We start from the raw sequence: 25969 nt of genomic DNA, 5'->3' as shown, positions 1-25969 counted from the left end.
CACCTCTTGCAAGACAAAAATCCTTAAATTAATCCCATTTTGTGAGCGCTGACGTCCGGCAACAGATGTTACGGTATTAGTTATCAGAGACAAGATTTATCCTGTGGGGGACAAAGAGACGGGTGCCGGCCCGGGGCGAGCCAGCCGGAGCCCAGGTTCTCCCACCAACGTGCCGTGTGAAGTTGGGCAAGTCACCAATCCCCAAGCCCTGGTTTACCCGGCCATCGGTTTAACAAGCATTCACGTCCAGCCGGCCAGTCCCAGGGTACGTCCTCGTCAACATCTTGCCAACATCACTATTGGTGCAAAGCTGGGGAACAAGTTCTTCCCTAGCTGCCAGCACAAGTGTGCTGGGGACTTGATTCCCCGCTCTGAGTTATTTCAGTAGGTTCAAACTCTTTTCACCTTCCCTGTGGTGTGAGTTCACGGAGGATTCCCTGGGGTCATCTCAGCCAGAAAAGAGCTCTACCCTGGACGGCCGTGGTTGGGATGTGGGTGGAGGATACGAGAGGCGACCTACCCTCCAGCTGCCAAGCCCTTGGGAGTCTCCCTTCTAGAGATTCTGCATGTGGGGTTGTGTCTGTGGCTGTGCAAGTTTCCACACAACTGGGTACTCTTCCCGGGGATACCGGATATCCACAATGACTGGGCAGAGCTCACCTCCACCTGGCAGCTCCTCCAGCTTCTGGGGAGGGCAGCCCAGGCTGAGCATGAGCACCGGAGAATCGAGAAAAAGCAATACTCTGTACCCCTCCCTTAAAGAGTCACAGCCTGGGGATGCTCTAAGACCACAGCAACAGCCAGACAAGGGCAGGTCCAGGTACAAGGGGAGGTGAATTGGAACAATGCCAGCTGGGCAGGACCCAGAAGAGTAGGCAGGCGTCCCCTGCCAGAGAAGAAAGGACAGAGGATTCTGGGCAGAGAGAGCAGCATGTGTGCAGCACAGAGGCAGAAGCGGGTCCAGTGCTGAAGCGCCTCACGCCAAGACGGCGACCAGGGGGCTGGAGCCGCCGGGCCGAAGAGTGGCACTCGCCCTCCGGAGCTGGAGCAGGGGGTGACCATCAGATCTGCGTCTCGAGAAGCACTCCCCCATTCCTCTCCTTCCTGAAGGTGCTTCTGTGCCCTTCTCAAGTTAGAAATCAGGACTAATTGCTGCCGGAAAACGGTGAGTTCATAGCTGTTTGTGGGGGTGCTACTTCTCCTCTCTTGCCGACTGCTCATGGAGTGAGGAGAGCTGGGAGTCTTATCCATGGGTGCCCCTCCCCTCTTGCCCCACTCCCCCACTAAGCCACATGTCATGGTTAGCCGTCTTTTATGCTGGCAAAAAAAGCTGGGAACTGGATGGCCCAGGTGAGGTTTCCAACACCCGGGTGTTTCCAGCCATGTGGGTTTCCGGGCAGGATCCAGGTAGCAGGCCTTTCCCTCCCCAACATCGACTTGCTGCAGGAGAGACGGGCAGGGGGTAGGGGGACCCAGGGGGAGGATGCCGGCCCCACCAAGGGAACCAGATCCTCTGCTCCCAGAAGGGACTGCCTCGTGCTCTGAAAACAAACAGTGCTGCCAAGGCACGTCCCGCTTCCGCCTGCTGACCTCCACGCCACCCTCAATCACGACAACGCGGCGAAGGGGAGGCGCGTATTAAAAAGGCACTGCCTCGTCTACCCAGAGGCTCCCTGCTCCACTTCAAGCTCTCCAGACACACAAGAGCACACAGCCTTCCTGCCCTGACCCTTCACACCCGGACAGACAATTCCAAAAAGTAAATGATTCATCATCTGCATCTAGGAATGGGGAAGGCAGGGCTCTGGGACTGCAAACCCAGAACGCCCAAACTTGACACCAACTATCTGTTAGCAGCACAGGGCCGAGTTAGGGAACAGGGAAGTCTGCCCAAGTTTTCCCTTTTATTTCCCCAGCTCCACGGATGACCGGGTGGATCTTCATGTCCCTTTCTTCCTGGAAAAGCTCAGGGTATGGCCCAAGACCTCTTCTTCCTTCCTCAGCTTTGGCAAAGCAACAGGATGGGGTGGGGAAAAGAACCGGGACGCTGGGGAGAAGCAGGTTGGGAAGGCTGCCCACAGTCACTGGGCAGCGAGCTCCCGAAAGCTGCTGAGCCACGACAGAAACACGAGGGGCAGCTCTGTGCAGCTGCTGGAAGAGCCCTAGGTTCCGGGGCCACGAGTGCGGCCAGTGGCTCCCTCTGAACTGTACTCACCCCGCCTGTGGCACGGGGCGGCCCCCACCACCTCGCAGATAACCAGTGAGGAGTGCTTAACCTTGTGCCAGGAACTGGCCTCACCAAGGGGAAGCTGCTATCAAGTCTAACCGTGGCTCAGGAGCTTCCTTGCCTAATGGAATCCTTCAAGAATCCTCTCCCTTGGATTCAGCCTTCCTCATTAAACCACTCACAGGGAACTGCCCCTCACCCTCACCCCCTGGCCCACAACATAACCTGTCCTCAGCTGAGCATCTCGGGGCTGGAGGCACGCGCCTCACAGAAGGCCCTCAGGAACCCTGCCTGATTTGGGGCGCTCCGCAGCCAGCTCCACAGGGGTTGTTGGGGCCTGGAAGTGGTCCCTCTTTCACAGCTTCTCCTTGTGGACCCTGAGACACCCACCATGTGCTGGGGACAAGGACCACACTTCCCTTTATTCTCAAAGCCCTGGATGCCCCAAGTCATATTAAGCCCCCAGAGGGTAGCCACCAGGTCTCCTCTGCTCCCCACTGCACCGTCTACACCCTCTCCCCCTGCTGCGACTGCATGTTACACACAGGGAAACTAAGGCCCAGAAACAGATGCCAAGTCTCCAATCTCCTAGAGAGACTTCCTCCAACTTCAGCCTGAGAGTCTCAGGATCAGCTACTATAAACCCCTGCAGCCAAGAATGTGAAATCAAATCCACTTTGGGGCATGTCATTTTTGATGTTGGGGTAAGGATACAGTACTGAACCATTGTTGGGCCTCCTTGAAAGAAACTGACATGAGACGGAATAGAATTGGATTCAGAGCCTGCAAAGGAGGGGAAAGGAGGGATCTGCAGCCCGCAGAAGAGACCATACAGACATGACAGAGCGACAGAGGCTGGGTCTGAGAGCACAGCCCTGGCCCTTGCCCCAGGATCAACAGCTGGTCCAACGATGGGGCGATGGTTGCAGGGCTGGGACCATGACGAGCTCTGAATGTCTTTCTAAGAACCTGGAATTGATTCTTGAATGAAGGGACACCGCTGAGAGGAAGAGTGCTTGATGGAGGAGGGTGGGCCTGCCCAGCTGCAGCAGCCAGGGTGGGCGTCTGACCAGGGACTAGGAACACCTGGGGGCCAGGGGCCGCCTTGCCTCCCACCCCTGGGAACCCAGCAGGGCCGTCACTCGCACGGGTGCCGAAGGAGGAAATGACTGGACAACAGCCTTCGTACAGATTTCTCTTACTCCAAAATTCCTTTGTACAGCTTATAGCTGGTGAAGCAGGGGCGCCACTCCTGTTTTACAGATGGAGACACTGAAGGCTGAATGACACTCAGGTGAAGCGCAGTAGTGAGAGAGCTCGGGTGTGCAGGCCACGGCCCGGCTCCCTGGGTCAGTGCTGCGTCTCCATCAAGCTCACATTGAAGGGCCTGGTAGGAACAGAGTGAGAAGCTCCTGGACATACCACCTGCTTCCCGGCCCTCCTCAGCCTCCAGCAGGTAGGTGGGCCAGAGTGCAAGGAAGGCAGGTAGCAGCAGGAAGAGCCTATGGCAGGTGGCCTGGACCCAGTGAGGAAACACGTTACAGGGCCCGAGAGGTTGCTCCGTAGGAGCCCAACATTAGTCAAACCTGAAGGGCTAAGTAAGCACTGAACAACCAATCTCCAGAGTACCTGAACCTCAGAGGCACATCAATGCCCCAAGGCTGTGCCGAGCCCCAGAGCGCCTCCTGGGAAGGCTGAGGAGGAGGCCCTTGCTCTCGGAGAAGCCCTTGGGGCCCAGCGGCCTCCTGATCTGGAGGACCTGGCTCTGCCTTGGCCTCTAGACAGCAAGAAGGAGCCGTCCCAGGAGAACACACGTACTTGAGTCCACACAACGATCCCAAGGCCAACGGGAAGCAAGTGTCTACCTTGCGTCAGGCATGGGCCAGGTACGCATCAGTTCAATGCCTGCTCTCCACTGCCCGAGCGGTCGGGGCCATTCTCACCCCCGGTTATCAGAGAAAGCAGGTGAGGTTCAGAGAAGCAAAGTGACTTTCTCAAAATGATATCTGTACACCCAGGCTGCATGACCCCAGAGGCCACCAGGAAGGACGGACTGCATGAGGGGGGCGGGTGAAGGGGACAGGGTTTGCACCATCCTGCCACCAGATGGGGCACAGGGGGCAGAAGAGCCAATGGGGGTCCAGCTGGCAGCTTTGTGACCACTGGTCAGCATGCATCCTGAAGCCACCCCCACCATCTTTCACTAGGTGGAAAAACCTCTGACATGAACACACAGGGACATGCACTAAAACTCCCACAGCTCCATAAAGGAAGCACTGTGGTTTGAATGGCTGTTCCTACAGCCCAGACGAGGAAACCTGAGGCAGATCACATCACCAGGAAGTAGACCTGGTCACAGCCACTCCATGTTGTGACGCTTCCGTTCCGAGGTCACTCCCTCAGGAGGCATCACTGGGTACCTGACTGGGTGCCTCCTCTAGCTCCCCGTTGCTGCACCGTGCATGAGCTAGTGTGTGGCGTCCCCTGGCAGTGGGAGCCCCTCAGGGTGGGCTGATATCTTGGCCCAGCTGTGCCCAGCACCCAGCACCGGGCATGCTCTCCACTCTCTAAGAGACCAGCAAGAGTAAGGGGCTTCCTGGGAGAAAAGCAACAAACCACTGGGTGGGCCTGACCCAGGGGCTTCATTCCTTCTGAGACCCTCATTCGGGAGAGGGTGCTTCTCAGGGAAAAGCCACCCGGAGATTTAATTCAGGCAGAAACCGGACATGAGCCTCAAACCCACAGTTGGGGGGCCCATGGCTGCTTCCCCAGCACTTAGCCTCGTTCCGTCTTGCTGGAAGCAGGAATGCCCTCCAACCCTGTTCAGCCCCCCTGGCCAGAGACCAGCCCAGGCTCCCTTAAAACGGCAGTTTCCTTTCAGAGTGGTGACATCTTATTCAGGGGTCTATCCTGATCTACGTAAAGCCAAAGCACGTCATTACAGGATTGTGCTGGAAATCTCTTCCTTAAACCTCTTTTGCTACAAGGGCTGAGGATATGACTTTTTTTTTTTTTTTAATCATCATTTTATTGAGATATATTCACATACCACGCAGTCATACAAAACAAATTGTACTTTCGATTGTTTACAGTACCATTACATAGTTGTACATTCATCACCTAAATCAATCCCTGACACCTTCATCAGCACACACACAAAAATAACAAGAATAATAATTAGTGAAAAAGAGCAATTGAAGTAAAAAAGAACACTGGGTACCTTTGTCTGTTTGTTTCCTTCCCCTACTTTTCTACACATCCATCCATAAACTAGACAAAGTGGAGTTTGGTCCTTATGGCATTCCCAATCCCATTGTCACCCCTCATAAGCTACATTTTTATACAACTGAGGATATGACTTTTTAAAACAAATTTTTAAGGAGTCAAACCCCAGTACCATAATCTCCCCTCCCTGTGCAGCAAAGGGAGGTGGGGACAGGAGCAGAGGAGGGTCTGTCCCCTCGGCCAACTATGAAGAGACAAAACCAAACACCCGCCGTGAGAGGCTGGAGGATCTTGTGGAGGAAGGGATCCACAAGAGGATCTTGTGGACACACAGGCTCACAGGGCTGGGAGAGCTGGCAACAGAAGGCAGAGCTGCTCTCAGACACAGAGAAACAATTCAATTCACAGGGAAACCCAAAGCAAAAACCCAAGTCCAAAGGGGAAACGGATAAACCAGCCCAAGCCCTTAATAAACGAGTGGTGACGGAGACTGCTGACACCAATCCTTCTGAGGATCAGATCCATAAAAGTCAGACTGGGAGTCGGTTTACAGCTCAGAAAGGGAGGCCCAGAGAGGGGTTGGAAACCGTCAGGGCCTCCCAGGGAGCAGGGACAGCAGCAACACCATAGCCGGAGCCCCTAGATCCCAGAGTCCTTCCAAAGCCTCTCCCCCTTCCTCTCCCTTAAAGGGCAAGCTGAGCGATTGGGGGCTGCGGGGAGGGGGTGCTGGTGAAAGTTCCAGCCAGGGGGGTCTCTGGAGGCAGGGGCAGCGCCGGTGTGCAGCCCTCGCTGGGCCCCGTGGTGGCGGCTGGCTCCGCGTTAGGGGGCAGCCGAGGCCCACGGAGCCGCTGGGTGCTTTGTTACTGAGCAAATCTCCATGGCACTGACTGCTGATGCATAGCTAACCAGCAGCCGACAATGATTTATGCTCAACTTTCCATTTCATCAGTGAGAGTTAAGGCGCTACATGCGGAGTTCACGTTTTTTGGAGGGGGAGGGAGAGACGGCTCGAGTGTGCAGACGCAAACGTGTCCACATGCGTGCCCGCAGGACATGCGCCATTGAGGCCACAACTTGCTTTTCCCCCCTTTTCTTTTCCAAGCGGGCGGGCGAGGAGGCTGAGGCGGCTTGGCACGTCAGGAGTAACCTTTTGTCCGCCGTTGCTAGGAGCCCCAGGCCGGTCACCTCCACCACCGCCTTTGGGCCCCAGGCTGGCTGCCGGGAGGGCGGGGAGCACCGCTGACCTTTGTGGAGGTGGTTGTGGGCAAGGAAAAAAAAAGGCTTTTTCCCTCTCTCCTGACCCTGGTCTCCCCTCTAAACCCAGGCACAGGTCTGCGTGTAAGTCCACAGAGAGGGAGCCCGCCCAGACCCACTGCCTTTTAGAGGGCCCTCCTCATGTCATAGATGAGCAAAATGAGGTCCAGAGAGGGAGAGAGGCTCCCTAGTGGTAATCTGGCAGCAGGGCTGGGATTCAAACCCAGGGCAGCCAATGCCCAGGGAAGGGGGTTGTCTCAGCTCAGAGCTGCTTCTGGCTCCAATCAGATGGCAACCAGAGGAGGGGGCTGCCAAGACAGTGTGGAACAGGTGGGGGTAGGGGCAGGGGGCAGCAGCGGTTCCCCACCTCCCACCGTGTGGCCTGGAGCCCAGCAGTTGGGGCGCCCCGCCTCCTCTCTAATCCCTCTCAGCGGGGGTGACCCTGCCTTCTGTCAGTCTGGAGGCAGACAGCAGGGTGAGGGGGCAGGGCGGGGGCACTCTGGCCCCTGGAAGACAGGCATGCTTGCCCCTGACGCCCACACAGCACCTCTGTCCACCGCTCCCACAGGCCAATGCACCCACCAGACAGCACCCCTTTGACCTGCAGGGAAGCAGACAGGGGGAAGGGGCAAGGGCCTGGGGGTAGAGAGGGGAGCCCAGAGAGGGAAGAAGGTTTGCCCCCAACAGATAGGGGGGTTCATCAAGAAGCTGCGGATCCCGCCTCCCCACCCTGAGCAACTCCCTTACTTCTTGGAGCCTCAGTTTCCTCATCTGTTAGCTTTTGGACCTACCTTGTAAGGTCAAATGAAATCACAGAAGAGGACACCTTTTCTAATCTGGAGAGTGTCTCCTCCAGCAACTAAAAGGAGGAGGGAGCCGGTGAGCACTGGCTGGGCACTGCTCCCGCCCCCGGAGGAGCTCTGGGGAGGGGAAGGGTGTGATAGGGTAGAAGGCATCTCAGGACTCAGTTCCCCACCACAATCACCTCCTGCCCCCACCAGTGACCTACCCAGCATCACCCAATACAGGCCAGAATCCTGTGTTTCCTCCCTGCTCTGCCTCCTTCCCAGCAGGGCAGCAGAGCACTGGCCACTGCCCTCAGCTTCACCCAGCTCCGCCAGCTCAGGCCATGTCCCCTCCCAAGGGGACCCTCCATATGGCCAGCCTGTCACAGCCCGGCCCCTCCAGGTCACTGGTGCTCTTTCTGGGACCCCGTTGCTCCCCTATGTAGGAACATTCCAGGGCTCGCCTCTGTCTTAAGAGTCCTCAGTGTCTATTCAGGCTTGCCTCGGTCTGCCCTGCCCACCTCCTGGATCTGTCCCCCGCACCCCGACCCTGCCAGCCAGGCCACGTGCCATCCAAAACTTGCCCTCTCACATCCCTGTCTTGGCACACGCTCTGCTCGTCTGGCAGCTCCCCCTCTGCCCTTCCCACTCACCAGCAACTGCCTCCTGATGCCTCAAGCCTCAGCTCAAATGTCAGTACCTCGGGGAAGCTTTCCCAGACGGCCCCCCAGGCCAGGCTAGCTGCTCCTTCTGCCTGCCCCCGTGGCACTCTGCCTGGGACCCTCCATGATGGCGTGTCCCACTGCAGAAGCACAGCCTCCGAGTCCCTCAGAGGCAGGGTTCACGCTGCCTTTTCTCCATTCGTAGGGCTCACGTAGGCTGGATGAACGGGAGGTCACGGCTCCCTCAGAGGCCATGTCTGGCCGATCGGCTAAGGGGCGACCGCACACACCTCGCCCAGCTTCCAGCTCCTTCACCTGCCCAGCCTCAGACTTGCCATCTGTCAAATGGGGACCCTGGTCCGCAGCCCCTTGCCAATGCCCAAGTCCTCATCAGGAGCAGGCTTTGCGAACCACGAAGGCAAGGTGGTTTTCTTCTTCCCAAGTCTCCCAAGTCTCTGCTAGTCCCAAACTTGCACAGAGACTTCCCTGTTGCAGCAGCCCTCTGGCAGGGGAAGGTCAGCTCGCTCTGCTGCTCCTTGCTGCCCGCTGGAGAGGAAGGCAGGAAGTGGACGGCTCTCGGCCCAGCTCTGGAGAACTGCCAGAGTGGCTGGCACCGGCATTTTCTCATTTCCTGGGCTTTGGTCCTCCCTGGAAACAGAGCATCACATCCCCCCCACTCCACGGCTCACATCCCCCAAGGCTCACCACTGGGCATCTAGTCTCTGCGTGGTCACCTCCTATGTCAAGAAGCTCATGGCTTCACCCTTAAAAGTTAGCAGATGGCAGAAATGTCTGCCATACAAAGACTGAAACTGTCCACTCTCCTCTTTGTTTCGGGGATCTGGGATCTAAGAGCTGAGATCTCACTGAGGCAGCTCTGAGGATCTTTTACAAGGCTGAACTTCACATACTTCAAGACGGTTGTCAGAGCCCTCCGAAGGCTGCTTCTCTCCCAGAGAAACCCCAGCTGCTTCTGGAGATGGTGACAAGAGAGGTGTTTTCTTATAATCTCAGTGGACAAGGGTTAAGGTCATGCACATGTGTCTTGTTCCCTTTTATTTTCTGGATCATTTCTCTGGCTGCTGGGCTATACACATCATTCGCTTTCCCCTCCTCTTCCCTTGTCAACGACAGGGAGTATTCTCTGGGGGGAGATGTTCTCTTTCCCAGGCAAGAACAAGGACTCATTGGAATGGGACAGGGGCGTGGACAGACAGACATGTGAACCCCTACTACCTCCCCACCGTAGCACAACATATCTGGGGATGTTCAAGGCAGGACAGGCTGAGCTTTTGGCAAATGGAGCTGGGATCCCTGGGAATGTCTTTTCCAGAGAAGGCACCCTTCTTTAGCCCTTAACCTTTGCTGGGCTTCGCAACACCAGCATCCACTCATAGACATGGTCAGCTACTTTTGAGCACTGGCTGTGGCACCCAAGTCCCTGCCTCCACTGAGCTGACAGAGCAGCTGCAGAGTTAACTGTCCTGAAACATAGAGCTGGCCAAGGCATTATCCAGTCCGGGATGCGCCAGGGGCTTCCCACTGCCCACTCTCTCCAACAAGGCCCATCAATGCCCGCTCCACAGCAGCCCAGCCTCATCCCCCACTAAGCACCTGCTGCCCACCTAGACAGCCTCTCAGCCAAGGCTGCACTGCCTCCAGGAAGCAATTCCTCATCTCCTGCTCTGGTAGGCCCCTCCTATCTGGCTCCAGAGCATGGGTTCACTTGCGGGTCTCTCTGATAGGCCGTGGGTGGCCATGGGCAGACTGTGGTTGACTCAGTTCCAGCCGAGGGCTGAGGCCCACGCCTTGCACATCAGAGGTGGCTGATGGCTATCATTAATCCCAGTCCCTTCTCCCTTCTGGGCTTCATTTCCTCATCTACAAATGAGGTGTCAAGACTAGATTGAGGATGGCAAATACATAGGACACGCCTGTGTTCACGGTAGATATCACTAAGCAGTATCTGTTGAGCCTGGACATAGCTTCAGAATCATTCTCAACACAGTGGGCTCTGACCAACCACCGCTTACCAATCAGAGCCAGGATCTGAATGGAAATGTATTTGCTACTTCTGATGGAAGATGGCTATGGTTTCTCACTCCCTCCATTACTTCTCTCCTTTTCTCTATCCTCTCTTCTTTCTCTAGACAACCAGACGTGAATCTACATTTGGAATTCTGACTGGTGTGGAAGAGCCCTGGATGGGGAATCAGGAAGCCTGGGTTTAGACCCAAGCATAGCCCTCGGCTGATAGCTTAGGGCAGGTCACTGACCTTTCTTAGTCTCACTTTCCCAGTGTGCCATGTCTCCTCTGCAGAAACATTGTGATCAAAATCAAAGTTCATGTTTCTCGAAAACACGACATAACTGAAAACAATCACTGGAATTTAAAAACAAAACAAAAATAAAAAGAGCCTGTACCTCAATAGTCTGTGCTCCTGCAGTTCCCAGCTCTGGACCTAGAAATCCTCACTGACCATGCCCTGCCTTGGGCCCACTTTAGGGCTAAGGAGCTAGGGTCCCACCCAGACCAGAGGGCCTGGCCAAAGCCAAGCTGGGCTTGCCAGGTATGCAACCCAACTGAGTTAAGCTGGGCAGGGGCGGGGGAAAAACACTGCTTGATTATGTAAAATCCACCTGGATCCAAAACTGGAAGGGCCCTCCGAAACCATCTTGTCCGGCGTCCTCCATTTACCAGCAAGAAAACTTGGGGCCCAGAGAGGGGGAGCTACTTGCCCAAGGTCGCTCAGCAAGTCAGTGGAGTGGCCAATTAGGGCAGTGGAACAGACCTCCCTAGGGTCCCCGTCTCCGTGCCAGGCCCCACTCCTGGACACCCCCACTTCCCCAGCCCTCCAAGTTGACTTCTTGTCAGACCCCTGCCTGGCCAGAATGCTACATCTAGAATGCTTTGGGCTGGGTAGACTCCTCTCCTGGTAACGTGAAAAATGCAAATAAACTCAGTACAAAGGTTTACTGGGTCCCAAGCACACTCCAGGAGCTAGGGATACCAAGATAAGGGGAGTATGTTACAGGGAACACATAGATTTAGAATGCACCTGCTAAATTCTCCCAGAATCCAAGAACCCCACGGAGTTTCCCGGGGGTGGAGGTCAGGGGGTCAGGGCGGTTCCCCAGCCACCTCGCTGCCAGCCCTCAACCTGCCGCCAGCTACATCTCCTGCCACAGCGCCAGACAGGCACCATCCACAGCTGCACCGTGGATACCAAATAGGAAAGAGCAAACACTCGGAGCCTAATGTGTGGAAGGCTGAACCGTCTGACCCCAGGAACAACCTCCCAGCCTGGCAGCCCCCTGCTGAGGAAGGAAGTCCCCTGTGTTGCTATCTGAGGGGTCCAGACTGGTGTGGACAGCTGCAATTTTCCACCCACCCTGGAGGCCCCACTTGCTCTGAAACTTAGCACTAAATGGGGTGGAATGCGAACCCCAAAACTGGGCCAGTCACCTTGGGACAGGATGTGGCCAAGGCTGGACCTGTTGCCACCTGAGGCTGAATCTTTGGTGCAAAGACCCCTTCTGCGGTCGACGTGCCCACCCAGGCTGTGCCCAAGCCGGGGAAGAACACTTGTTGGCACAGATAAAAGCCTTGATTATCATCTCCTATTTCCCTTCTAATACCACAGTGGCTGCCTGTAAAATGAGCAAGGGGCAGGGCCAGCAATCAATAGCTAATATTCCCGTTGAGAGCCAGCTTGTTCCGGAAATGGTCAGCCACTACCTCCTTCCAGTGAGATAACCTTTCCCCTCAGCAGTGGTCCAACCCGAATGGTTCAGCATCATTGCTGGGAAGGACCAGCCTGGCCTACCCCGTCCCCAATCATCCGACTGAGGGGGCAGTGATGCCCAGAGAAGGCGAAAGAGCCACCCAAAGACCCCAAAAGCAGAGGCCAGGGTGCACAGCTCTCTGCTGAATGACCTCGCTAACTCTTAATAGTTCACCCTGGCTGGGGAACAGAGATGATCTCAAGACAAGAAGATCCAAAAGTCACCTCTGTTTGATGGTGGCTGGTGGTAGCTAAATAAGGACAGGAATCAGCCTGGGCTTTCTGACCACATACCGTCGAACGTCACAAGGGAGGGACCAAGAAGTATGTCTGGAATTAGGCCTTAACCATGAACAATTACACTGAAGCAGGAAATTGGGAGCTGCCCACAGATCAGGCAGACCTGTGCCTTGTCCTAGACTCAGGCCAAAATAGAAGGCAATGGCCTATTTTAAAATGTACAACCAGCCACTGTCCCCCACCTTTCCTGCACAGGGCACCCAGATCCCAGCAAGCAGCCTCAACAAGAATGGACACAGATCAAGAGTTGGTACCCGGCAAAGCAGCCACACCTGCACACTATCAAGGCAACCACGGGACTCAAGGGTGAGGATGTGTGAGCCTGGGAGAGACTCCCCAGTGGGAGAGAACACCAGTGGAAGAAAGCTCCTAACTGCAGTGACCCAGAAGACAGCTGTCCCTTGGCACAGACATTCATTCCCCTCACACAGTGGCCCCTTGTATTTCCTCTCTGGGGCGAGGGCAGTAGATCACCTGGCTCCTGGCCTTTCTTGGGCCCATGGCTATCTAGGGATTTGAAAGTCTCATTCTCTCTTGGAATCTGGCCCCTCCTCATACCCACTGCCCATGGTCCCACTCCGAGCCGAGGCACCATCTTGTCCGACCTGAGCCTCGCGCTCATCTCCGAGGCTGTGCCCATCTCTGCCTCTCAGACAGGGCCTCAGTTTTGCAGCATGCAGGAAATGCAGTCAGACACATGTGGCCATCGACGCTCTGAACTGCCACCCATGCCACCCTCACTCCAACCACTGCCATCGTGGTGTGGTGACCTGCTGCCACTATTTTATGCAGCATGTCCTAATCCTCTCCAGGGAGTTAATACCAACCAAAATGTGAAATCCTGCAAAGCAGAAGTGTTTACTGGTTCATCTTCCACCCAGAGTGGAAATCCCCTCAATAGCCCTAAGAAGTGGTTGTCCTGTCTTTGCTTGGATACCCCCAAGGCCAGGGAGCCTCCCACTTCTCCAGGACAGCCTGTCTCACTGCTGGACACACATAGGTGTTAAATTCTGGCTTACACGAAGCCAAAGTCTCCTCAGACTCTGCCTTATTGGTCCCAGTTCTGAATTCTTGGGCTTCATAGAAAGAAAAAAAAAAAAAAAAAGCAAAAACAGTGCCTCCTCTTCCATGCAACAGTTCTTTCCACGTCCTTATCTAAGAGTGCCAACCTCTCAAAAGGTGTGTGGAACTCAAGCAGATACCCAGATGCAGGCAGGCTTGGGAGAATTAGGCACTGCAATCGAGAACTTCATCATAAAAGGCCCTATGGCTCTGCAAGCAAAAACTCCTTGCAGCCAGCACTCTCAGTCTCAATTTGGCTGAAATCGAATGAGCCCCCAGGACGGAAGGTGGTGGAGGAAGAGGAGAAGGAGGAGGAGGAGGAGAGGGGGGGAGGAGGGGGGGAAGAGGAGGAGGAGGAGGAGGATGAAGACAGAGGAGGGGGGGTGGCAACAAAACAGAGAGCCCGATTTCATGCAAGCCCCAGAGAAACCCCAACCAGGTGTCGTGTGCAGGACGCCGGGCTCTCAACCCACATGGGATTGATGCCTGCCTGTGGCGGGCAGAGTGCGGGCACAGATGCTCACAGGATGCTGTCTGTGATCACACTCGGAAAAAATCAAGTGGTTAACCAGAGGGAGAGGATTCCAAGACCTGCCAGGGTGGTGGGTTTTTGTTTTTCTGAGATTACGCCTAAGGTTTGTAGTTTGGACAGGCAAAGTAAACAACGACAATGACAGCAGCAACAAAACAGAAACAAAGAACAGTTTACTTGTTTAAAAAGAAAAAAAAAAGCCTATTGTTAAAAGAAAAGCTCCACACTGGCTTGGAAGCAGCCCCCGCTGCCTCCCCCACAAGGGACTGACTATGAATCTTGTGTGAAGAAAACAAACTCCAGCAGAGGTGACACAGCACATGCAGAAGATCTGCTTCCCCACCTCCTGTCTCCTCCTCAGTTTCTGGAAGGGACGCAGATAAGGGTTGGGAAGGGAAGGGAAGGGACGGAATCAGCTCAAAGTAGACCGTGGCAAACTGAGCTACTTCTCCCTCCCTCCCGCCTGCCAGGGCCTTGCTTGGCCTGGAGGGAAAGGAGGAGCCCAGAACCCAAGGGCCCAGCACGTACCTGAAAGAAACCCGGTGGGATGGGGCCTCCTGGCATCCCATCGTTGGGGGGAATGTTGCCCAGCACAGGGCTCGGGGCGGCGGCTGCACTCTGCGGAGACAGGAAGGGGGAGGGTTACAGGCCAGACCACAACCTGAGACACAGAGCTCCGACCCGCCGTCCCAGACTCTCCCTGTCAGCCCAGATCCACCCCAGACCCAGGCTTCCTGGGCGCCCCAGCGCAGCATCATCCAACTGCCAACATGGCATGGACGCACGTTTCACCATCAGACCTGGATTTGATTCCCCAGGGTGTCCCTTACTGGGCAAGTGATAAACTCTCTGAGCCTCCACCTCTTCATCTCTAAAAGGGGGCATGACACCCACCTTTTAGGATGGCTGTGAGAACAGCACGAGCAAAGCATCAAAGCACCGTGCACAGGGCAGGGCAGATGTGGGTGGGTGACAGGCAAGAGCCACTAATAAACTCACAATGCCCATGCTTTACCTGCCCACCTGCTTTGGGAAGCTGTCTGGGGGCAGGCGGGGTGATTTGTAAGTTTCAGTGCCCTCTCCAAGAGGCTGGCATGTTATGAGAGCAGAAGATCAATAAATGACTATGACTCAGTGAATACATGGGCAGCCCAACTGGGAGACCCCCTGGAGGGGCAAAGGAAAGCAGGGTGCCTTCTGGCCCCCCAAGTCCTGGGTGCTGTATGAGATGAGGCTGACATATACAACGGCACAAAGGGGTGAGGGGCACATTGTTTTTCTTTTTAAATGCTGCTATTCCAGCATTTACCTGGTGCATTTGCCTCAACAAGCACCTCCCAAGGGTGAGCAGACGTTGCTCCCCCAGCCTGGCCTCCTTCCAGACAAGCTGTGTCCAACCTGTTCAGGCCGTCGGCGTGTCTGCCTGGCTCTGTGCTGGCATGGGCGGGGTGACGCCGAGAGGCCCGAGCCCCAGCTTTGAGGGAGTCGTGGGCCTGGCGGGCGAGCCTCTCCACCGCCTCTGAACCTCCCCTGGATGCCCACCTCCAACCTTGGTGCCTTCTACCCCCCACAACCCTGGACTCGAAACTCCATCCTCCATCATCTCCTGAGGCTCTGACCCGTTCTCTGGGGCAGGAGTGAGCCCCTCTGGGTCAGGAAACGGGGGGCCTTTTTTCTGATATAAACACAGCTTTTTTATCACTACCTTAAAACCCCTTCATAAAATAGGAGCCGGAACTCCTAACCTCCCAAATCTTGGTGGAAGGAAACGAGACAACGTGCGAATCTCACCAACACATAACACGCAGCCAAGGCTGAGGAAAGGAACACCTGGGTTTGAGTGCTACCACCAGCACCAGCAAGTGGGGCGACCGTGAGCCAGGACATGAGGTCCCTCTGAGATACGGTTAGCAGTAAAAGGTGGGGTAGCTTTTGTCCCACCTTCTTGTCAGGGTTGGGGTGGATTAAATGACTGGAATGGGCTGTGCTTTGTAAACCAGGAAAGCTCTGTGAAACTGGAAACAAGGAGGGCATATTTGGGGGGCTGAGGTGGAGAGGGGGAGAAGGGGACACACACAGTGAGTGTTTAAGAGACCCCGCATAAAGAGAATGGGGTGGGGGTTAGGGCTGAACTGCCCACACAGTGTGTCAATAAAAGGTTTATAAATGATTCTGCCTTCAGAAAAACAACTCTCTCTGTAATTAAAGAGATTCCGCCAACCATCCTGTAATGTGTTTACAATTTCCAAGCATCCCAACACATCACGCCATCTAGGACTCCCACCCCAGGCAGAAAGCTCGGAGGCTCAAGTGTAAGGCCACAGGCCTGCTCAGGAGAAGCAGCCCCCGCTGCCCCTGCCCCTCCAAGGTCTGCCTCCCCCCTGCCCCAGTGTTATCCGGGATAAGTGCTGAGCCTGGGGGAATCTGCCAGGTTATTCCATTAGCTGCATTGCTCTTTGTTTGTGGTTAGTGGTTCTGGAAAATGCAACTTTTTATAATTTACAGCCAACAATTACTCCTTGGCAGCAAGAACATGACACTTAAAAAAAACAAAACAAAAACAACAAAAAAACATGGTTTGAGGTACGGACCCACCTACAGTTTCGTCAGGATCTTTTAGAAGTTTGTTTCACATTTAACTCTTTAATCCTGTAGGAATTTATTTCGTAAAGTGTGGATTTTACACCTCAAATAGTCAACTGTACCAGTACAATTTTTCCTTATTATCTGAAATGTCGACTTTATCAGAGACAAAACTTTTTTAAATGCTTGGATCTGTTTCTGAGCTTTTTTATTCTGTCCAATGTCTCTAACACTCCATTTTAATTACCAGAGTCTCACAATGTATTCTCTTCTTCGATTTTTTATAGACTTTTTCTTGTTTATTTTTATCTATCTATCCCTCCAAACTTCAGATCATCTGTAAGTCACCTCTACACCAAAAGAAAAAATGTTCTTATATATGTATCTGGAGAATTGACATCTTTCCAAAACTGAGGTACTCTTCCAGAATACGGTCTTTCTTCAGTTTGTCCAAGTCCACCGGTCAAGCTTGGTGGGTAGACCAATGACAACTATTAGAAGGGTGGCGGGCACCGGCAGTGAATCCAGAAACCCAATACCCTCTCTCGCACTGACAAAATGTTTTGGGATGAGGATAACAAAGAGACAAAGAAGGAGCATCCTGAGAGTAGTGGGAGAAGGGTCTGGTGAGGTCCAGACTTGGGTGGTGTCGGACAGAGGACAGTCTGCCTAATGCTCAGAAACATCCCACGTGCTTTCCCAGAAACCCCTCTCTCTCCCACGTGGTCTGCTGAAGTAGACACAAACACCCCCACTTTACAGACAAGGAAACAAGCAAGGCTCGAGATGACACCTCTTACGTTTTTCCTCCTCACATAGTCTAGACCTGCTCTTCCTCAGCCTTCAGCCAAAAGCAATGCTTTGCTTTCAAAGACAGACATGGAAAGCTTCACCAATTTGATTTTGATATGCAGCATTTATTATTGAGTATAAAACACTTCCTATTACAGAACACAACAAAGCAAAAAGTATAATTAATCACTGTATTTTGTTAATAATGTCATGAAGCACTATTACTTTACTGGGCACCTGGAGGTCTACTTTTACAGCAAAATAGTCATGCTCTGTGCTATTTGGGTAACTGATTGTTTTTCCTTATTGATGCCTAAGAGTGCCTTATATATTAAGGACATAATATTGTAAATAATATAACAATATATTGCAATATAATGTACTGACGGCATAACAGAAGGATATGTTTTGAACTTTTTTTTTAAACTATAATATAAAGTTGTATCTTTTTAGAACTTTTCAATGAAAACCTTAAGCTGTGAGCACTCTGCTCTGTTAGATGACTTCTGAGCCCCCTCTAAGATCTCATTTTCCTCTGAAATTGGGAGTGAGTCAATGGTTCTAGGAACTGTGGGTGGCCCGTGGTTCTTTGAAGGGAAGGGCCGGGGTATCCATGGTTCTAGTAAACTGATGGTGCAATTCTCTGAAATCTGGGGTGGGAGGACAGGCTTGCTCCTTTCCAGTGAAAGGATCCTGATGTCTCTGTGTGAGCGAGGAGTTAGCAGAAAGGCAATGAAGGAAGGCCATGCCATGCTGGCAGTGACTAAGGTGGCAGGAAGCTGAGGAGACGACTCCTATCACTTAAAGCCTTCTCTGGCAGCAAAATTCAGCAGCTGTGCGGTGCTTCCATTCATGTGCTGCATTATGACAGGCCTTGGCGGTCCCCTTCCATTACGAAGCAAACATGCACTCATAACAGAAAACTTTAAAAAGAGCACAAAAGTATGAAGAAGGAAATGAAGAGCAGCAACCAGTGTTGCAGGGTTGGCAAGAGTGTTAATAGGTGGGGAAGGGCTCATTAATGACTGTTGCTCACAATCCAAGGACCCCGACCCCAGCCCCAGCACACCATCAAAGAACCCCTCACACAGTTACACTGGACCCCCTACTCTGGCACGTCTCAAAAGCAGGGGCTCTTTCACCCATCCCCCAGACCAGCACAATAAGAGGCACACAGCAGGTGCTCAATAAATGTTTACTGGTTTGATTATTCTAAGACTTGCTCCAACTTGACCTTCTGGAGCCAGGCCCTTCCGGATTGCTAGGAATCAGCCTCTCCCTGTGGTTTCCAACTTGGAGTTAGAGCTCCATTAAAGCACTCAGCAAAGTGTCTCGTGTAAGTTTTCTTTAAAAACACAAAACCCAATCCGAAATCCCCTAACTGCCTGCTGCGGTAGGTGGATGGGATAGAAACTCCCCAGTGGAGTGTGATTCAAAGACCAGAGACCTTGCATGTGGGCTAAGGTCCTCGCTGGGAGTCACCGCCAAGTCCCTTCCCACTCTGGGCCTCGGTTTCCCCTTGTGTCCGATGATGGGGCTGGATGAGATGACCTCCAAGCTGCTCTTCCCAGTCCAGTCCCCATACCCAGGGGAGTCGGGACTGCAAAAAGCAGCTCCTCGGTGAGCAGGAAGACCATCCTCATTCCGGAGGACCTTGAGTTTTAACTGTTAAAACGGCTCTTCTCTGTTCACTATAGAACTTTTAGAGATTAAAGATTAACAAACATCCAGAAACCTGTTTGTTATCTGAGCCCACAGACAACCAGTGCTGGCATCTGGGCTTGAGCCGTCCATCCAGGCCTTCCTCACCTATTATTACCCGTATATGTATGCATACATGGACTTTAAAAAAGCGGAATCAAACCAGGCATGCAGTTTAGTAACTTGCCATTTTTTAAAATTTTTAACTAATTTAAAATTCTTTTCTAAACAGAAAACAGGCCTTGCAAAGGGTGCCATTCCCTCTTTCAGCCAGCTACCTCCTAAGCTTCTGGAGTGAGGTAGGCAGTGATGACAACAGAAACCAGAAGGAAGCTGTTTAGCCCAGAAAGTTCCCCTGCAAACTATTTTTGTTCACTGACAATGAGACTTCCGAGGAGGGCTGATCCCAAAACTTTCTCCCTAAAGAGTAGAGTTTCCTTATGATCCCAAGACAATTACACAACCAAAAGCACCGTTTCCTTAAACCCAATAGTGTGCCCCAAAGGGACAGCCACATGCTGAGTCTCTTCGACATAAGTCACTTCCAAGTATAGGCATCTACCTGGTTTTAGATAGTGAGGGACACCTCACACCTCATCACCACCACCCATCCCAGAAGACGTATATCCCCACCCCCCACTCCGTATATCCCCACCCCCCACTCCATGTGGAAGAATCAGGATTCAAACCCAGGGCCTCTGAATCTGAGCAAGTGAGGGGAACCTCAAAAGCCATGCTCTAGGCAGTGGCAAAGATTTCTAAGCAAGAGAATGGCCGAGGACCTCTGAGAACCCCACCTTACATCTCCCTCACCCCGTGCCAAACAATCAGGCATCTGTTGACAAACCCACCCAAAGAACACAGCAACCAAGACTCCAGGAAACAGACCCGACGGGCCTCGGGTGTGGGGCTGAGCCCCTTCCTCTCTCTGTAACAGTAAGTTCCTTTGACTCCAGAGAAAGCAGGGTCAGTCAGAAGGACTCAAGAGACAAGCTCCCAGGAACCTCCCCATCTCACCGGGAGAGAGGAGCATCTCGTAGTGGGGGACAAGTTTCCATGCGTCCTTCAAGAAGCAAGGCTTTGAAGGGACATTCCCTGTAAGATCCGCCCTTTCAAACTCACCCCAAGAGTTATCCTCATTCACAAGTAGCATAGATTCTCCAACTCATTTTTATTTTCTTTTAAAAATAGTTCCATGCACATGAAGCTCCTGGAAACTTGAATAAAAACAAATGCTCAGAGTGCTCAGTGGGACTCCTGCCAGGTAGGCCAACCCCTCCTGAACGATTTACAAGGCCGCAAAATGGTACTTTGTTCTGCTCGCCCCACCCAACACTCAGGCCCCGGCGAGTAGCAGCAAGGGGCCCACATGCGAAACCACCCAGTGCAACCCGCCTTGACAGAAACTCAGCGAGTGTGCGGGCCCAGGCCCCAAGATGCCAGAGGGGTACAGTGTGCGCTGTGGGCATGGCCGTGTGTGCAGGAGGGGAAATGGGGCTCACTCAGGGGCACGCGGGGCACCCCTAGGTTGGCTGCAACATGAAAGCGGGTGAGAACTGGAGGAGCTTTTAGTCGTGCTCCTGTCTGACATCTGAGGGAGGGGTGGTCTCAGCAGGACCAGCCTTCAGGATTCTGTGCAACCTGCTTGAGTGACCAAGTGGCTTGGGCCCTTCTGGGACCAAGTTTCCGAGAGGGAATTTTAGCAGCACCAACAAGCTGAAGATGTAGATGCAGGAATGGAGGGACCACCATCAAGAAAGAAAGGCCGAGACTAAGAGAAGAGGGGACGCGGAGAGAAAGAGGTCTCAGAGTTTCACGCACAAGCCATAGACCACAATTGGTTTCGGAAACGAAGGGTTCTAATTCTGCAGCTTGGAGAAAACAGAACTGCTGCTACATGAAGTGACAGACCCAGCTGCTGTTAAATATGGGTTGGGTGATACGCAGGAGTTGACACAGGATCCCTGCCTTCAAACAGCCATGGAAGGAGGGGATGGCCCCAGGTCCAACAGTAGATGCCTGGAACTAGAAAGACCTTCTTGGGAACTTGGTACCAGAGTCTGTTACCTCAGGAGGTAGCAGGCTACGTTAGTTTGGGGATACTCACAAATATGACATAGCAACAGCATACTACTAATTGGAATGCCTGGGTCTGAACCCCATCTCTGTCACATCAGACCCATGCCTATTGCCTGAGCCTCAGCTTCCCCATCTGTTAAAAAGGGACAGTCATATTATCACCTCCTGGTGATCCTTGAGAATTATCATAGGAAAAGAGCTGTAGACCGAGGGTTGTGAGGTCAGGGTTCCAGCTCTGGCTGCAAACCACCTGCTGGGTGACCTGGGCAAGCCTTCCCACCTCCGGGCCTCTGTTCACCCCCAGATGAGCCGGCTAAGGTACGGAGGGTGCAGTAAAGCAGTGGTTGTCACACTGTGCTCTTCAGCAAAGCAACCTGGAAAGGGGCCACATCAGATAAAAACAGCTGCAACATGTCACAGCCAGGCCATCTGGCCTGAATAAAGTCTGCCCTGGCACCGGAGCTCCTTCCAAAAAGTGCCCCTCTCATGTCTCACCTCTGTCTCCCAGGGTGAGGGGATCAATCCAGGAATGCAAAGTGGGCTAGAGGGTAATATTTACTCTACAAAATCTTCCCCTGGGAAGTTCATTTCTGTTTGCCAGGTAAGGAAACTGAGGCACAGACAGGCATGTGATCTTAAGGTCATACTGGCCATTAAGTGGCTCCAACTTCAGCTCCTCTGTGCCTGCACCTGGATGAAACAGCCCCTCCCACCAACCCCTGCAGTTACCATGGAAGGTTCTGTGTGCTTTTGGATTCTTACAAAAAGAAACAAAGGGTAGAAAATAAAAAGCAAGATAATCACAACTCATTCTCTGTGTCTGAGATCATCTGTATGTTTTGCTCTTCCCCAAGCAGACTGACCTAACTCCACTCCTTCGGACAAATATTTAAATGAGTTGGCGTTCCCTGAGAGTGTGTGAGCGAGTATGTGTGTGTTGAGGAATGCTTTAGAGTCTGTTGGATCTTCTGGGAAAAGGAGGAGAAATAAGGTGTAGCGGGGGAGCTGTCAAAAGGTTAAGAGCGCTTTATACGAATCAGAGGCGTTCAGCAAATACTTGCCACCAAGGCTGATGGGGACTGTGCCGCGCCCGCTGGGACAGATGACAGAGACTCGGCTCTGCCCTCAAGACCTCGAGGATGAAATGAGTCACAGTGACAGAACCGAGGGCTGCGGAGAAGGTGCTCGGTGCAGGCGCTGCAAGGTGCAGGATTACAGGGATCACGGAGGCTTTACAGAAGAGGTGGCACTCGAGCCAGGGCCTTACAGGATGACGCGACATGAAGATGCGGGAGGTGATATGGAGGTGAGAGACGACTGCTGTCATCTTAACTCACCCCAAACCAGGCCTCTGACAGGATCTCCTTCAGAGCACAAATCTCTCCCAACCTCCAGTCTCCCCTTCCCTCCATCCCGTCTCCTGGAGCTTACTCACTTCCCCTCCTGCCCTAGGCAGAGCAGGGCCCTGCCAGGGACCTTCTCCTCAGGAGGGGCACCTGCCGCCCAGTCAGAGAAGGCCCAACAACCTCAGTGGCTGGTGTCTCTGAACCAGCCCACTGCTTCTCGTCCCCAATCCTCCCAACAACCCTACAATCACTTCAGATGAGAAAACGGAGGATCAGAGGAAGAGACTTAAGCAAGTTCACACAGCATGGCACAGGAAGGACCGGAAAGTCAAGTCCCGGCTGTGTCCCGGCTTCTCTGGTCTAAGTTTCGGAACTTTGCTTAAAGGCCGCTGGCAGGCAGCAGAGAGGTCTGGGTTCAAGATCCAGCCGTTCTCTTCATCAGGACCCAGGCACCTCCCTGAGCCCTCGGTGAGCATCATTTGTAAAAGAGGAGGCACGGGAAACTTCAGCACACCACCCGGGTGAGGCCTGGGCAGCATGAGGCACTCGGAAATGACAGCCCCTGAGCCAGCAACGCAGCACCAAGCAAATGACAGACAGCCTTATTTCTCACAATTCCACCAACAGCGCAGGCTGGGCCAGGGGGAGAGGAAGACAAAAGGGAAGTCAGGCTGTGGGAAGGCAGCGTCCACTGCTCTTCTGAAAACTGCCTTCACTCTCTGCCCCACGTGAGAAAAATGCCACTTCTTAAAAAAAATTAAAAGAAGAAACCCCAGTCAGAACATTTCCGAAAGAAAGAGAAACGGGCTTCCCTGTGCTAAGAAGGCTGAGGCTGCAGCACTGAACCCTGCCCATCCATCCCAGGAAGCACCCGGCTTCTTCTGGGAATTGGATCAAAGGGCACCGTTTGTGTAAGAGGTGTAGCCTCGTGTAATTAATACCTGGTTACACTGTGGATCCCGGCCAGGGCCCCCACCTGTGTGTGCAAACACCTCCAAGGCTGGGCTGCTCGGCACAGGGTGTGGGTCCTGGGTGTGTCCACATAAGACATGGGAGACAAAGGGTGAAAGGTCCCCCCGCAAAGGAACAGAGCAGGCTGGATCAACAGCACACTATTTGAACAACACTGATCTTTATAAAGAGAGATGAGTTTCAGACCCTGGTTTATACCACTAGGCAAACACACACATACACACACACACACACACACACACACACACACACAAACACACACGTTTCCCACCGTCTTAAAGAAGCTACTTATGACCGCAAACATGTCATAGTAGGCCAACGACAGCTCCTTAACAAGAACAGTAGCAGTCGCTTCTGCAAAGTGGAAAAATCCCTGGCGTAGATCCGCACGCACGTTTGGTTCCAATGACAACTAATTCCTGCCAGGATCGAGGTGTGCAAAGAACAGAAAGCCGCCTACTTCCAGAAACATGTTTTTTCTCTTTTAAAAAAAAAAGAAAGAGAAAAAGTCTAAAAGAAATCATTAAAGGCACGGCCCTTAGTCCATCTTGCAAGGCTGGGAGCCCACACTTTCTTCAGCTGGAGTCAAATTTAGTGGGGACAGAGCCACTTCCCCTCACCTCCTCCCCTGCTGTGACAGAATGGATGTGCACAATTCTGCTAAGTTCACCAAGGTCCCCTGGTATCAAAGCCGGGGAAATATATGTTGGGCTGGGAAGAGCCACCTAATTCAAACCCAGCACCACCTCTTCCGTGTAAACCAGCAGCCCGACCACTCGGGAGCCCCTGTGGCGGCCGGGAGGGATTCAGGAGAACATTCCGACCACGCGGCTCCGCGCTGAGCAGATGCCACCTAAGCCTTTAAAGCGCGCGTTTAATTGCGCTAATTTAGCTAACAGTCTCTGTTTCATCCCCCAGCCTGAGTCAACCAGCGTCCTCTGGTACTGCTGGAGAGATGCAAGCTGTTGGCTTTAGTGTTATTTTGTCAGCCATTAAACGATTCATCAGAGTCATTAATTGATTTATTACTGCTGCCTGCTCAGAGGGTTTAGCAAATAAAGAATGATGTAGGTCACAATGCAAAGGAAATTGGACCAAACAACCCCATGAGGAGCTGGGCACTTATATTATCTGCTCAGGTGGCTCTCAACACCCTAGGTGGAGAGGTGGGGGGAGCAGCAGTTAAGTGGCTCTCCTGACCAAAATCCAAGAGTCAGCCCACCTCCCGAGCCAGAGTACTGCCAAGATGCAGTGGGAGGAGGAAATTGTCCAGAGGCCACTGGAAACCAGCTCCCAGCCCCCTGCAGGTACACTCACCAGCAGGTAAGCATGAAAGGGTGGGGAGCCTACATCATCCCACACCCACTGGGCCTCTGGAGGTGACCTGCTCTGGACATCCCCTCTCCTTCCACCTTCCTCCCCACCTACCCCCTATCTGGAGAAGTGATGAACAGCAACAGTTGGTGCCTAATAGGTACCTCCTAATGCCTAGCCTTTTAAGTACGTTCCCAGGATGATGCCTGGCACACAAGAGGTGCATGGTGAAGGTTTGCTAAACTCGATTTGAGCACAGAGAGGCAACTGTTATCCCATCTGGTGCCCAGTTTCCAGAGCTCTCTACATCAAGGCAAGGAGGCTAGAACAATCATCTTACTGAAATGGTAATACCTCCGAGAAGAGGATTCACATGGTCATGGGTTTCCTGAGCACACACGTGTGTGTGTCTGCCTCTGAGAGAGGATAGAGAAAGTAACAGCTCCAGTAACAAGTATCCCCTAGAAACCTAACAAAGCCACTCTGGTTTACCCAAATTTTCAGTTAGCAGCCTTGGAAGATGCATTGAGACCTCCACCCCTGCCACCGTCCCCTGACAGCATTCTAGAACAGACCCCACCCTGCAAACTTTCAGAGGAGCTCTCACAGCACAATGACTGGTTTGCTCCAAAAAGAGGCAAAGGACAGTAATGCAGAGGTGGTGAGGAGATGGGTTCAGTGCCCACCAAGAACTGGGTCAACTTCTGCCTCTGATACAGGCCGGTTCTGGCCTGTGGAGCTCAGCCCATGGCCTGCCCCAGGTCCGGCAGGAGCCATGGAGAGTCACAGGTCAAAGTGGGACCAGCTCACCTTGAAGAGGTCCAAAGAGATTTGCTGGGTATCTACCAGGTGCAGAGGGCAGGGCTTTCTAACATTCCCTAAGGATGGGTCCGGAGATTCCAAGAACATATATATCCTTAGCATCATCCTACTGAGACACCTGATAAAGGGGTGGGGCCAGGAGCCTGCCTGAAAGAACCAGAGGCAGGACAGGTCAGAAGAGCTTCTGAAGGAACATGGGAGGTCATCTATGGAGAATTCTGACTCAAACTTGGTTTCCGAAACAGACCTAGGATTTTCCACAGAAGTGGCTCACCCCTACTCCCTCCATCAAGCAATATGGAACTGAAAGCACAAAGGAAGGTCTTTATCAAGACTTTCATTGGGGTCCAACAAAGTGGACTCTAAAGTCCCAGCAGAAAAATAACAAATAACTTAGCACTTACACTTAGTATTTTCCAGCTTACAAAGGCCTTTCTTTACATGGATACTTGATGAACACCCCCGACCACCCTTCACACTGGCTGTTCCCTCTCTCTGCAACATTCTCACCCTCCCCAACCCCCACCA

General features: G+C 53.1%; 1 protein-coding gene across 3 annotated transcripts in view; it reads right to left on the bottom strand.

Moving 5' to 3' along the window:
• SSBP3 (single stranded DNA binding protein 3) overlaps positions 1–25969 on the bottom strand; it is a 160067-nt gene that overhangs the window by 33083 nt on the left and 101015 nt on the right. For all 3 annotated transcript variants that reach the window (XM_037827147.1, XM_037827149.1, XM_037827148.1), the window contains exon 5: positions 14361–14450. In XM_037827147.1, the coding sequence (XP_037683075.1) occupies positions 14361–14450 (90 nt within the window). The remainder of the gene's footprint in view (positions 1–14360; positions 14451–25969) is intronic.

Source organism: Choloepus didactylus, chromosome 2, assembly GCF_015220235.1.
Source record: "Choloepus didactylus isolate mChoDid1 chromosome 2, mChoDid1.pri, whole genome shotgun sequence".
Taxonomy (NCBI): Eukaryota; Metazoa; Chordata; class Mammalia; order Pilosa; family Megalonychidae; genus Choloepus; species Choloepus didactylus.
The sequence above is the reverse complement of the archived record's forward strand: the minus strand, read 5'-3'. Positions and strand labels throughout refer to the sequence as shown.